Source organism: Vicia villosa, unplaced genomic scaffold (assembly GCF_029867415.1).
Source record: "Vicia villosa cultivar HV-30 ecotype Madison, WI unplaced genomic scaffold, Vvil1.0 ctg.005456F_1_1, whole genome shotgun sequence".
In the NCBI taxonomy this organism is placed as follows: Eukaryota; Viridiplantae; Streptophyta; class Magnoliopsida; order Fabales; family Fabaceae; genus Vicia; species Vicia villosa.
The window spans coordinates 68,265-84,206 of NW_026706624.1; the positions used below are offsets into that span (position 1 = coordinate 68,265).

Consider the following 15,942-nt stretch of genomic DNA (forward strand, 5'->3'; position numbering starts at 1 on the left):
GCTAACATTGATCGTATCATATCAGCAGAAATACCAAATCTCACATGACACTGACGAAGAGTTATATAACTTGGTCAAATCTCACATGATACACGGACCCTGCAGAAATGCTTTTCGTAATTCTATGTGTATGAAGGAAGGAAAATGTTCTAAATACTTCCCTAAAGACTTCAGACGTGATACGATCGTTGATCAAGATGGATATCTGGTTTATAGACGAAGGGACAACAGACACACAGTTTCTAAGAATGGAATTGAGATTGACAATAGATTTGTTGTTCCTTACAATTCAAAGTTATTGTTGAAGTACAGAGCTCATATTAACATGGAATGGTGCAATCAAAGCACATCCGTCAAATATTAGTTCAAATACATCAACAAAGGCTATGATAGAATAACTGCTGCAATTCTCATGAATGAAGATGGATCTGTTTCGCAACATGACGTCGTCGATGAAATAAAGCAGTATATTGACTGTAGGTACGTTTCTCCAAGTGAAGCTGCTTGGAGAATTTATGCTTTTCCTATTCATGGAAGAAAACCAGCTGTAGAAAGACTTCATTTTCATGCTGAGGGACAAAATTCTATTTTCTATACTGATGTCAGCCCTATTACCACAGTCCTTGATAAACCGAGCATTACTGAGTCAATGTTTACATCTTGGTTTGAAGCCAAAAAGAAATACGACGAAGCGCGCCAACTAACGTATAGCAATTTTGTTTCGAAGTTTGTATACATTAAAAAAAAAAAAAGTGGAAACCCGGACAAAAGGGATACACAATTGGTAGACTAATTTGGGTTCCTCCAACTACCGGGGAATTGTACTATCTCAGGATGATGCTAACACATGTTAAAGGACCGAAAAGCTATGATGAAATAAAGACAGTAAACAATGTTAAGTACGATACTTTCCGTGATGCATGTTTTGCTATGGGATTTATTGGGGATGATCAAGAATTCATATCTGCAATAACAGAAGCATTTCATTGGGGTTCTGGATATTATTTGAGATTACTTTTTGTTCACATGTTATTGTCAAGTAGCATTAATAGGCCTAAGCATGTCTGGAGTAAAACTCGACATCTGTTATCTGATGGAATTCTTTATTCTCAGCAAAGGATTGCAAACAACAAAGGTAAATTATCAATTTGATCAGAATCAAATTTTTTTTAATAGAAATGATGTTCCAATATTTACCATCTATTTGTTTATATTATTTATTAACAGGTCTGCGGCTAACAAATGAAGAAATTTTGAATTTAACATTGATTGAAATTGAAAAACTTCTTCGGCGAAGTCGAAAGAGTTTAAGTGATTTCCCTGGAATGCCAAAACCACAGGGTTACATAATTGAGGAGCTTGGAAATAATTTAATATATGAAGAGCGAAACTACGATCCTGCTGAACAACTTCAAGAGTTTAATACGCTGTATAATAACCTCACAGGTCTAAATAATAATAACATCAAATTGGCAGAAGAAGTTCAAATTACTTACAAATTTATATTGCTAATATAATATTTCTAAATTATATGTTCACTTAATTTCAGATGAACAAAGAGATGTTTTCAAACAAATCTTGACGGCTGTTGATACCGAGAATGGAGGCGTATTCTTTCTGTATGGATACGGCGGTACAGGCAAAACATACATGTGGAGAACATTAGCTTCTTACATAAGATCAAGAAGACAAATATGCTTGACAGTTGCCTCTTCAGGTATTGCATCCCTGTTTCTCCCCGGTGATCGAACGACACATTCTAAATTTAAGATTCCAATTCCCACACTTGAATCTTTGACATGCGACATTAACAAGGGTAGTGACAGGGGGGACTTACTAAAAGTATCGAAATTGATTATTTGGGATGAAGCTCCGATGTGTCACAAATTTTGTTTTGAAGCTTTGGATAAAACCCTCAGAGACATCATGGGTGGATCCAGGTCATCAGATAAAATATTTGGTGGTAAGGTAATTGTGTTTGGTGGCGATTTCAGACAGATTCTACCGGTTATTCCAAGAGGCAGTTGTTCAGATATAATTCATGCAACTATCAATTCATCATACATTTGGGATCATTGTAAGGTTTTGAAACTTACAAAAAACATGAGGCTTCAACAATCTGGGACGACTGCATCAGCATCTGAGTTAGAACAGTTTTCAAATTGGATATTAAAAGTTGGAGATGGAAAACTAGCAGAACCTAACGATGGCTATGCTGATATTGATATTCCAGCAGATATTTTGATATCAAATTTTGATGATCCCCTTCGAGCAATATTCGAAAACACTTATCCAAATTTTGAAGCTAACTTCAATAATATAGCTTTTCTGCAGTCAAGGGCAATATTGGCTGGAACAATTGAGAGAGTAGATGAAACAAATCACCATGTATTAGATAATCTCCCAGGTAATACTAAATTTTGTGTGAACATATATTTGAAGAGTTTTTCACTTGCAATTTTAACAAATCATAATATAAAGTCACTCCATTTTCAGAGGACGAAAAGGAATACTTAAGCTCTGATTCAGTCGATACGCATGATGGTGATGGCAATGAATCTTTTGATGTTTTAACTCCTGAGTTTTTGAATGCATTGAGAACGTCAGGACTTCCTAATCATAAGATCAGATTGAAAGTAAATACTCAAATCATGCTGCTCAGGAATATTGATCAAGCAGAAGGTTTATGCAATGGAACACGTCTAATTGTTACAAGATTGGCTGATCATGTTATTGAAGCCAAAATAATTTCAGGCAAGAACATCGGCGGTATCATTTATATTGCATGAATGGACATTACTCCAACGCAATCGCCATGGCCATTCAGGAGGACACGAAGATAGTTTCCTATAACGGTCTGTTATGCTATGAATATTAATAAATCTCAAGGTCAGTCGTTGGATCATGTTGGCATATATTTGCCGAGGAGCGTGTTCAGCCATGGCTAGTTTTATGTTGCAATTTCAAGAGTAAAGAGCAGAAAAGGCCTTAAAATATTGATCCATGATAAGGAGAAACATCCATTGACCACCACAACAAATGTGGTCTTCAAATAAGTGTTTGAAAATTTGTAGTCTATATGTTTAACATTATCTATGGCAATGTTGTTATTGGTAGAGATTTTGTGCTGGGTTGCCTAAAGTCAGGTTACAACTTAAACAATTTATTAACTGTCATGAATTAAAGATTGGATATGACCTTTGCATACTGATAACATATTTCATTTGTAAAGCTGGATTGAAAAATGATGATGAATATTAGCTGGCATAATATCAATGATAACAGAACACCATCACTTAAAAGATTAGAAAAGGCAAAAATTGATGTTGATAACCATTCTTTACATCCATTACAGAACCCAACTATTTTACAATCAAAGTACCATCAACAACAAATTTAAAGCTCCAACTAACAGCTTTACGTATTCATCAGCTACTTTTTTTTTCCCTAAATACACAAACATCAGATCTGAAAATGGAATCATGGAGAATTCTATGAAATCTCCAACTTGAAGATTTTTTGATTTTGCAAAATCGTACCATCCAACTCCAATATGTTTTTCATACTCATTCCTTCCAGCCCTAAGAATACGACAGTGATATCCCTTACCTTCAATAAGATTTACCATCCTTATTGCATTTTGGTCTTTACGAAAACATCTCCTTGATATTTCCATTGGAATATTCTGCATTGTAACTTTCTGCTTATTAATCTCAGAGATCTATAGCTCTATATACAGCAGTGGATATAAGTGGGTTTTGAACTTACCAGGGCATTTTGGCCTCGCATATTCGCTTCTGTGACATTAGACCTCCACTTTACCTCCCCGGTGTGATCAGCCATGCATTCAGCCTCTGTAAGAAACCCATCTTTTATGAGAGTTTCAAACATCTTTTCCCGCTCTTCCTCAAACTCTTTTTTAATGTTACGTGCCCATTCAAGACTGTCTCTCTCAGGATCACTGAAACATTTATTTTAAAGAGTAACACTGCTATTAAGTAAAGAGATGAGAAATCAAGGGAAACCAGTTTTTCTATTATAAGATGCATGCAAACAATACTTACCTGCTTGATGGAGAAGGGACAAATGGAACTCCCCACTTCACCATATCAAAATTAAATTTGATAAGATAATAGTTTGATGCATTATGACAATACTTACTATATATAGATAGTAATACTCTTTATAACTGGGTCGGACAACAGTGATGAGCCTACATATTTTATATGTACAATTTTCCAAAATATTTGCTAAATGAGTCTTAACTACATAAAGTAATTTTATCTATTATTGAAGTAGTCCATAGATGTCATATACAGGCCATATATAGCAATTAAAGCTCAACAATTAGTCCAAAATATTTGCCATATATACATATACAAATATCAATTTAGACAAAATTTATTTTGGCTCACTATTTCAAAATTCCTTTACATATATATATATATATATATATATATATATATATATATATATATATATATATATATATATATATATAAATATATATATATATATATATATATATATATATATATATATATATATATATATATATAAATCAGGCCTTTAAATATTTATGGGCCTCTATTTCGCTTTGTACATTTAATAAAAATATTGGTGTAAATTTTTTTATTACATAAATTGAAGTTGCTATATATGCAAGTTTACTATATAATATGTATTATTTATAAAATCTAATTTGTTTTTAACATGGTAAATCGTTCATCGAACAAAATCTTCTTCAAAAACCTTCTCATATAAAATTTTGAACTACGATGAATAGGGAGCTCTTATCATGCATATAAATAAATTATTCTAACACACATGAGCCAATAATGATGGCCAATGTAAAGGAGCAACTATTAATTATGTAGAACATTAAGATGACCAAAAGAAGTAACCAACAGAAATTTTCCATACCAGCAAACAACTTTCGTTATAGTTATGCAGCATTGCACAAAAACATCCAACCCATAAGGTCATCAAACAACAAGATTGAAACAAGTCATATCAGTAACCACCACATACAAAACATTAAAAGAGTTTAGTCACTGAAACTACTTAAACAACAAAAAAGAAAGAAAGTTTCTTCCACAACTTTTCAAAGCACCATCATTTCTTCTTCATTGTAACATACATGAAAGCACCATGTCGCGCCAATTGACATGTCAGTGTGTCACCTTTCTTGAACCCTTTGGCCTTCACATAGGCGTACCATCCTTGAGTCATGTATTTATCAGACGGGCTTGGAACCCCGTTACGGTATGCCGTCTTCATAGTACACTTGAATTGTTGATACAAGTCACAATCTCTAATAGTTACCTCCTTCTGATTACTTGCCAAGCAGTCTATTGCTATCTGCTTTGGGAAATGCTGCAACAACACAAAGATTCATTGAATAAACACTTGAGATCGGCAAAGTATTAAAATATGAGGAAGATTTTGAGTATGCTTACCTGGACATTATCCTTTTTCACTTTTGAATTCTTTATAGCAATATCCCAACAGTATGTTGGCTTTCCCCCAAACATTCTTATCCTAACATCTGAGTGATTTTTCCCTTCTTCCCAAGTTTCATTATTCTTTTCTCATTCCCATCTGTAACAGCTTTTTTGTTGGCAGTCCTGCACAAAGTCTTGCTATTTGTTCTCTTCTCAAGGACAGTTGCTTTCTTCCCAACTGTTTTATCAACAACAGTTTTGGACTTCTTAGTTGTTTTGTTACTTGGTTCATTATCATTCCTAGAGACAAGGGGGACATCATCTTCTTCAACCTTAACATTCCTCATAGGAACAACACTGTTGTTGAAATTTAGAACAACTGCAGGGGCATTCTTGTAAGTTTCTGCAAATGTAACAGATTTCTTCGAATTTGCTTTACCTTTTTTAACCGACTTGGCAGAAAATTGTTTTACAGAACCCTCTGCAACCTCATCCACGAGTTTTTGCATTTCATTCATTGTTGTCTCCTCACTGAAAAAAGAGTTGTAAGTCCGTTAGGACATTATGAATGCCAAATAAACACTAATAACCCCAAATCTTACTTAAATTAGCGAAGAATTGAAGGATTAACAATTTTAAACAATATATAAGACGACACTCTTGACTGAAAATGAAACTCTTATGAAATAGAGAGTAACACTAACAGGCAAATAAGCAAGCAATCGAAGGTTCACAATATTCCCAAAACAGTCTCTGCGAAATAGTAAAAAAACTCCATTCACATCATTTTCTAAAACTTACACAAATCTATTTCAGCATGCATCAGAAATCAAAAAACCCTAAAACCTAACTAGATCGGACATGGTGAGTGTTGTCCCAACACAATGAAATTAAATCGGAAATCATGTTTCTAACCTCATTAGTTTGTCGTCGTCATCTGATATCCACCCATGCGTTGCCTTTCTTCCACCCCTCATTGTCGTCATTTTTTGCTTTCTCCAGAAGTGATGTCAGGATTTTCTAACGAGAGGAAGGAAAACGAAAGAAATGGTGTAATGTGAACAGTCTGAAATATTTTGTGACTCAACTTTGCACGCTTCATTTTCCCTAGGCGTCTTCAATAAATGACACCTATCTCAATCACTCAGAACTGTTACCCATGATCCACCGTGTAACCAAAGCAATTACTACACCATTTGGAAACAACGCTTTGTAGTGTAACATAAAAAATGCATTTAAGTTATCTCTATCTGTTATATCCAAACATACATGCATATAAGACTTTTTTTGTTGCTTTACCGATGCCATGCAGTGTTTTTATATTCAGTTTTCCTTTGTTTTTTTTATTACTTCCTCTTTACTTTTTTTCCCACGTTTTAAAAAACAGAGTTTCAATATTTTTTATTTATATTCTGCCTTTTTTTTAGAATCAACTTTTTTGGGACCAATCAATATACTTTATCAATTCAACCTTATTAAATATTAATATTAATTACATATACAATTTTTGCCCCCTTATGTGTGTGTGTGTGTGTGTGTGTGTATATATATATATATATATATATATATATATATATATATATATATATATATATATATATATATATATATATATATATATATATATATATATATATATATATATATATATATATATATATATATATATATATATATATATATATTGTATAGACTTTCACAATATTCCCAATATATTTCATTTATATTCAAAGGTTAGAATAGTTTTTTTTTCAATTTCTACATCTTTGGTCTAAGATTTGAGAGATTTTTTTTTTGCATCAAGATTCTTTTTATGTACACATCTTCAAATTGTTTTCCAGTGTATTTCATTAACAATATTTCTTTTATTTTCCAGCCCCTATGGAAAAAATGATGGTGGAGAAGCAAGCGATCCCTATCCCAATCGTTTAGGTTACAATGTAGAACTTCATTGGAAAAAAAATCACAAAATGCTATAAAAAAGGAAAAAATTGCATGGTGATTTTTCATTTAGAATTTTTGTGTCTTATTCTTAATTTTTTTATATGTCTATATTTTATGTAACCCCAACTAACAATACATATATTGTTGTAGAATATTCCAGCTGACATTGTTAGAAAGGGATTCTGTGTTGATCATTCAAACTTAACATTGATGGACTTCGATGATTTGCAACCTCTTGATTGTCAAGTTCTTAAGGGGAAAACCCACACAGTGAGATGTATCTTGGAAAGGGTTGGTACGAGTAAGGAGCTTCAAAAAATTTTAAGTGTTGGCGATGTCTTGATTTTTCAATATTTTTCTTATTCTGAGATGCTTTACGTTAAGCATGTAAAAAAGGACAGAGTGAAGTATGTAATAAGTGATGATTCCGATTAACTTTTTATTTTCCTGCATCGCTTTTTAATGATTGTTTTGTCATCATTTCAAGTTGATTATAATAAATCACCAAAAAATCATATTTATATACATACGACGTGTATCATTTTTTCATGTTGGCACTAAAAAGTATTAAGTATGGCTAATTTATAGTTAAAGATATATTATATTTTTAACAATAATTGAGTTATATTTGTGAATATAAATAAAAAAATCAACCTAAATGCATATTTATGTTCAACCATATTATAGCTAAGTTATTTAATAATTATTTGTTTATTTATTTTTAAAATAATTAAATATGTAATATGTGTTGAGAATCAAGTGTGAGTGTGGATAATAGTCCCACATTGGAAATGTGTGTGGTGACTTGAGCATATATACGTGGGAGAACCCACTCACCTATCACCTTAAGGTTTTAGGTGGAGAAGTGGTGTCTCTCCCACAAAGGTGTGTTGCTCAAAGGAATGTCCCGGAATTATAAACAATGCTCCCGACTCGACCCTCCCCCGATGTTGCGCTAACAATGGTATCATGAGCCTTTGGTTCAAGAAAAAGGGACCGGCTAAAACTTGTAGTTGAAAGTCAACGGATACATGTAGTTGAAGAGAATCAACGGATACATGTAGTTGAAGTCAACGGATACAAGTGTATGTGTGGAAGAGGAGCTTCCACATGAGGGGGAGCATTGTGTAAGACTCACACTTGAGGGGGAGTGTTGAGAATCAAGTGTGAGTGTGGATAATAGTCCCACATTGAAAATGTGTGTGGTGACTTGAGCATATATACGTGGGAGAACCCACTCACCTATCACCTTAAGGTTTTAGGTGGAGAAGTGGTGTCTCTCCCACAAAGGTGTGTTGCTCAAAGGAATGTCCCGGAATTATAAACAATGCTCCCGACTCGACCCTCCCCCGATGTTGCGCTAACAATATGTTTAAAATATAGTGTGTTTCAAATTAAATATTTTTAAATCAACTATTACTTTTTATCATCATAATTAATAATTAAAACATAATTTATCATAATTAAAAATTAAGTCACATATTAGTTTTTAAATATTTCATATATAACTTTTTTATTAATATTTCCATCTTCTTTAACATTATTAAATACACGTTAGAATAATTGTTACAAACAAAAGTTGTCAAGTTATTTTTTCCCACTCATATCATATTTAACAATCCAAACATTGCCTTCAAATATATTATCATATTATGTTATTTATATTTGATTTCATATATGAAATTTATATTTGAAAATAATATTATATCAAAACACTTATTGTTGGGCCTTAACTGTTAGAATTTTAAATTGGGCCGTGTCTTAACATTATAAAATTTTTAATATTTTCCCAATTGTTAAAATTATTTAATATTTAATCTTATTCTAATATTTTTCCTATTACAAATGATCCGACTGCTCTAAATATCCTACAGATCTTATTTTTATACAAAATATTATTAATAGTTTTAACCACTTAATATTATATTTCAAAAAATTATTCAATTTATACATTTTTTGGTATACATATGTATTTTTTTTAACGATTTTATTATTACCAATTTTATTGAACTCATCATCATGTTACAATATTTCATATATATAATGATATCCTTATGTATATTTTTGAACAAATCTATAATTAACAATTGTATCGAAACTCATCATCATGTTAACAAAAATACATAGATATAACAAAGAATATCCCTAGCATAAATTAATTTCTTTTTACTAACTTAGTCAATTATTAATCATTTACAATTTTTTACAGCCCCACGCCATTATCCTTATATATTCCCCATTTTCCTATTAACCTTACATATCTTACATAAATTAGTGAAATCTGAAACATAACCACATTATAATAAATTTAATCTGTCATACAAACACTGCTACAACACCAGCAGATAAGACTAAATGTAAACCATGTTGATCATTTTGATTTTCATGCATTAGTGCAAATCATAACATGGTAATATTGAAATTATAAAGTAGCTATCAAACCATTAACTGTTACAATCCAAATAGAAACTCTGAATAATAAATAAAAAAAGTTTCAAACATCACATTAAACTTCATATAATTAAAACAAAAAAACCCAGCAATATCATTCATAACAAACTGCTGTTCTTCAAAAACTTTCCACTACTTCATCCAGTATAGCCATTAACACCTCAACAATACATCCTTAGTTAAACCTGCATTACACAACCATAATAATTTTAAAAAATTACCAGAAACATACAGATGAACAAACGAAGTATTGAATATCAATATTATACTATATTTTGTGTGAACAAGGATATTCCTAACCATTGTTTTCAGTTTCTTCACCAACTCTGTCCAGATCATCCATTCACTGTCATCCAGAAGACAAACATAGACATAATGCATGAAATCGAAATAAACTCATCTAACTTAATATCATGCTTTTCGAAAATCTTTGAATAATAATGTTATACCTTTCATTTTCAAATTCGATCTTCCCAATAGACACTACATTGGATATTTCTATCATTCTGGGTTTGATCTGCAGTCCCACACTGCCCATAACATCAGCTACAAATTGAACGTCTTCAACTAAAGCAAACCCCAAACCAGCTCTCATTGCCTGATGCTTTCCCGACCAATTGATTGCAAGCATCTCCTTCTGCCACACCCTTGATATGTTCTTCATCTTCCTCTCCCTTTCCCAGCCGCATGCAATACTGTTCCCTGCATGTAAAGCCCACTCACTGCACATCTTGGTAATCCGTTTTTTCTTCAACTTCAACCTCATACGCAGTAGCTTGGATGTTCGCTCCATCTTTCTTTTAATCGCGAATCGTTCCAATCGATCTTCAACAACAATAAATTTCAAAGATCTACATAATCATAAACAAGCATCAATAAAGTCAAACTCTATAGGAAAAAAACGAAAGAAAAAGATTGGATTTAGAAAAAATTGATCTACCACCTGCATGCTTTGGCAACTTGTGAGAAGCTACCCATTTTTCTTCCCAATGATGGATTAGATTTCGTTTTTGATACTAATAGTCTAATTTTAATAGGTTCTTATCCCCTAATATACTCAAAGGTCCATTACCTGTTAGACTTCCTTTTAGTAGGTAAACGTGCAAAAGATTTTGGAAACCGTTAAACTGCCTTTTTTTGTGCATGCAGAACTAAATATAATCAACTGTTTTTAATAATAATTAATTTCCCACTATTGATATATAACTCAATTTGTTAATTGTGTCAAAAAATAATATATTGCTTCATATTTATTATATAGTGTAATACAAATTTTTAATGGTTTGCTTTGATACATTATTTAAAGTTTATTTTTACTTAATATAAATTCTATATTGATATGACAAATTTTGAAGAAAAAAAGCATTTCGGAAATGCATTTCCGAAGTTAGGGGTATTTTGGGTTTTTCACCAGAGGTGACCAAGAAAGTAGGGAGGTGGGTAAATAAATTTCCTTACTTTTTATGACGACCTTAGTTACCTTGCTTCTATTGCAGAGAATAAATGTGTTTCATTTCCGACGTTAGATGCGTTATTTGTAGTAGTGTTTTGTTGTAGGCCATGTATATTACCCCGCAACGTTTCATTATGACGATACTATTCCTTCATAATCGTCCACTTTTCTACTATGGCAGCTTAGTCATCATCGTGGTGATGATGGTTGTTGCTACTAGTAGTTGTCCTTGTTATCACGAAATGAGGTCGGGTTGCTATTGAAATGGAAGTGTGTGGTCTGTGTCAATTTTACCGAGTACGATGGTGGGGTCCAAATATACACGTAGTGTACACTAATTGATAACTCTACTGATGCCTAGGAAGGGTCGCACACAATATTATCAGATAGATTTGTGGATGCTTTTCCTAATATGTTCCCCTCCATTTACAACGATGATTGCCTTCGTTTTTGAAATATGCGATTAATACCTTTAAACGTGATTGACTAAGTCTTTAATGGTGATTGAGATTCGACTTTAATGGAAGGGATCCTCATATCCAAGGCCCATTATTAACCATAAATGTGTATCTGAGATACTTGTATAGAAGATTGATCCATATAAGAATCGAATCAACACCTCCTACCTGACCCACTAGTATGCCTAAGCAGCTACGCGTCACCCAACAGACATGTGCTCCGTATTTGTATTCGCGCCATTTAGGTGAGCTTATGCCGCGACAAAGCCCGGCTTTCTAAAAAAGTGGTGGGATCTACTGCATAGTAAATGTCTAGATGTAGAAAACACAATCTCTCTAGAAAAACTCAAGATGTACACATCCCACAAACATAAGACTCATAAGAGCGATATGTTTTAGAAAAATTTCTGGATCTTATCTCTAAAAAATCTTAGATATACATTAACAAAAATTGATACCGATAGATTGAACTCCATTAATAAAGTCTAAATCTTAAAATTCAATGTAGTGTTACAAATTGAAAAAACACTATTAGATAAGTGTTAATTTTAGTATATCCCGCGTTGAAAATTCATCAACTATAATAATAAATCCAACAAAATGCATCCCTTTTTATATTATTGACAAATATAAGTGAACCAACCAGTGATAATGATTAGTACCAGTAGTATTGGGTAGCTCGACAAAAACAGGAGTATGTAAGCAAGAGCAGAAAATATGTACGCAAAGAAATAAATAACATGACTGAATCTGAATCACCATAATTAAAGAAAACGAAGAAACAAAAAAAATTGTGTACTATGATGCATGTGTTATGATCAATGCGGATCTAGAACAGTCGTTCTATAACTTATGGGAGAAATTAAATTCATCAACGGTATTAGTTACAAGTAAGATCTTACTTTTAAATAAACCGGTTTAATCCCGTTCGGGAGTCAGTTCTGATATTAAATAGTTTCAGCTCCTCCTTCTCCTGATCAGAATTGCAGAGGATTGAATCGTAGTTCTTCCTACCAAATCTAACGTCAATCCCTATTATATTAATTAACTATTGGTAATAAATTATATCTTTAACTAAGACCCGAATTAGGACTATTGTAGAGGGAGATTCACAAAAGCCACATTGCTATTTATGGAATTTTACCGGTAATACACTCTTTAATGCATAGTACTTTGTTGATCTATTACGCCAAAGATTTCAAATAAATATGATATGATTCACATTATAATTTTCAACTACTACTTCTGACTTTTACTATAAATTTCATATGCAATTTTCATTTATAGTAAAAAAATATTTAAAGAAAATACAGCTTTTAATAAATGAATGAACATGTTGAACTCTGAATTGGGCAGCTAATGTAATAAATGAGGACGTCGACAACATCTCATGATATTGGTAGCATCACCAGTGGGTGCAGGGAACTTCATTTCTTTGGGGAGGTTATGTATTAGAGACGTCAATCATGTTTCTCATTATTTAACAATTTTTAATAAAAATTATTTAATTTTTTTTTTTTTTGTGTTGAGTTGAAAAATTTTAGTGTTAAAGAAAATTATAAAATAAGTGATGTGAATGTGTGGAACTTGTTTAGAGATGATACTTTATTTTTATATGGTGAACTTATATTTATAAATAGGAATACTGTTATGATAATATTCTTACACTTGTCCATACAAACCTTTTTTTTATTTGTTAAAATTTATATGAATATCTTCGAATTAGGTTAGTATTGAATGCGTGAGAAATACAAGAAAATAGAAAATATAGTTTTGAGTTGAGATTGATTTAAAATAAATTCTTTCCAAGTCAAAAAGAAAGAATATGAGAACAAAAATAAATGACACAATTATTTTTATCCTAGTTCATTGTTAACGAAGCTAATTCAGTCCACCCGCCAAAGTGATTTTGCCTTCTCAACAAGGACTAAATCCACTATAATCGAACTGATTAGAGAACCACGACAAAGAGCAATTGTTAGTGTTGTAAACCACAAAGACTACCCACCCGTCAATATCTTAAGAAATTCTAACTATACCCTAGTCTCTCAAGGAACTATCAACTTACAAGTTGAAATACTATGAATTGTGTTCACAAAGTTGCTTCTTGAAAGACGATTACACAAGTTTAAATACAATCAAAAATACAAAAGTGTATATAGCAAGTATATGAACAAAAACTCACTTGCTATAAGTTTACGAACATAAGTTCACTTGGTTGTACAAAACTTTACAAATAATATATCAAAGTAATTTGAGCAGCGTTCACTGTTAGTTTTGTAGAGTGTCGTTAGTAGGAATTATTCTTATCTTCAATCTTTCAGGTATTTCCTTTATAGCCAAAAAGAAGTCTGTTGAAGGGTAGAATTGAAATAGTTAATTCCAGCTGTTTTGTCCATAACGGTTAGTGAGAGAGTGGTCGACCACATAGTACCGTAGTACAGTCCTTACGCCACCCTATCCGGGAAGTGGACATAAGTACCTCATACTATTTTGTCATGTAAATCAATTTTTATCTTATCTTTTAATCTTCAGAGGCTTCTGATAGATGATGATGAAACATGCTTAGAAGGACCAATACTTGAATCTTCAGAACCTAAGTCTTCGGAACTTGTTCATGGAGAACCTTGTCTTCAGAGTCTACATCACTTGGTCTTTAAAATCTTTGTCTTCAGAATCTTCAGAACTTGTTCTTCTAAAACCTTGTCTTCAAAATCTTTAGAACTTGAACAACAAAATCTCAGAGCTTACAAAGTCTTCGGAAGCTCTTCCACAAGAGTCACGATGAGAAGCTCTATCACTAAAGTTCATCAGAACCGTTGTTATAGAGGCATTCTAGAACTTGAGTGAGTCTTTGTAAACACCAGCAGTTTCTTCCAGAGTCAAAGTGTTTTGAGTCCAGAACCTGATGATGTCACACGCCTTATCTTCAGAGTCGGAACCTATTAGTAAAAGCTACACACTAGACAGAAACCATTAGATTACTAAATTATTCTCTAAGATATCATGTAATGTTATCATCAAAACATAAGGCCAGATACATAACCAAAACGTGTTCTTAAAATCTCCCCCATTTTGTTGATGACCAAATTATGAATTTTGATAAACAATTTATACTAGGTTTAATCACATAAAACTTATTCAGAGTTAGCTAAATAGATCCCCCTGAGATCTATACTCCCAAAATTCATTTTAGCTTATTCAGAGGCTTCCCCTGAGCTCAAGACTTACAAAATAATTTTGAAGTATAAAGAAGGTAGCAGAAAAGGAATACTTCCCTGTTTGCATTTCATCAGAGTTTGACTAAAAATGCTTGGTTCTTCGTCTCAGATCCTAGCTTGCTATCAGGACGCGATGAAGTGTTATAATCGATTTGTGAATTTGCACTAAGCATCTGAACTTGGTTCATCTTGAATATTCGTCATGTTCACAACTTCAGAACTTGCTGGCTTCTCATAGATTTTGACCATGTCATATGAATATCCTTCAGAGTTTTGCTTATCTATAAAAATTTAGTGAAATTTTGCAAAGTTCATGGTTAGAAGCAAACTCATAACATGTGAATGAGCTTTTGAGAATAGGTATTTCAAAATCATCTTAACTTCTCCCCCCTTTGTCAGAAATAAAAAAGACTTTAACAAAATAACCAAAAAGATAAACTTCATTGATCAATAAGATAACGTACATAATTTAAAAGAGAAAATGTAACGCCCCAGACTGCTTTTGGGATGATCGACTAACCCCACATACCAACACAGTTCTTTTCAGCATGCTTTGACCTCACTCACACGCTTTCTGAAAAACTTCCCAGAAGGTCACCCATCCCAAAATTGCTCCAAGTCAAGCACGCTTAACTATGGAGTTCTTATGGAACGGGCTACCGAAAAGAATATGCATCTTGTTTTCGGTAGCCCGTTCCATAAGAACTCCATAGTTAAGCGTGCTTGACTTGGAGCAATTCTGGGATGGGTGACCTTCTGGAAAGTTTCCTGGAAAACGTGTGAGTGAGGACACATCATGGTGAAAAGACCCGTGTTGGTTTGCAGGGTCAGTCGATCATCCCGAAAGCAATATGGGGCGTTACCGCAAATGTTTGGGATAGTTTATAGAAATAAATATTAAAATATATCATAACATGATCTCCCAAAACAACAGGATAAAAGAGAGAGAAACGATGGAATTTTCATTAATA

General features: G+C 32.6%; 1 protein-coding gene across 1 annotated transcript; it reads left to right on the forward strand.

Moving 5' to 3' along the window:
- The first annotated feature begins 412 nt into the window (after positions 1–412).
- Positions 413–2,789, forward strand: LOC131642625 (uncharacterized). The gene is made up of 5 exons (XM_058912850.1): positions 413–726; positions 834–1,135; positions 1,228–1,446; positions 1,550–2,407; positions 2,497–2,789. Exons 1-5 carry the CDS (start codon positions 413–415, stop codon positions 2,787–2,789), a joined length of 1,986 nt encoding a protein of 661 aa, XP_058768833.1.
- The last annotated feature ends 13,153 nt before the right edge of the window (positions 2,790–15,942 follow it).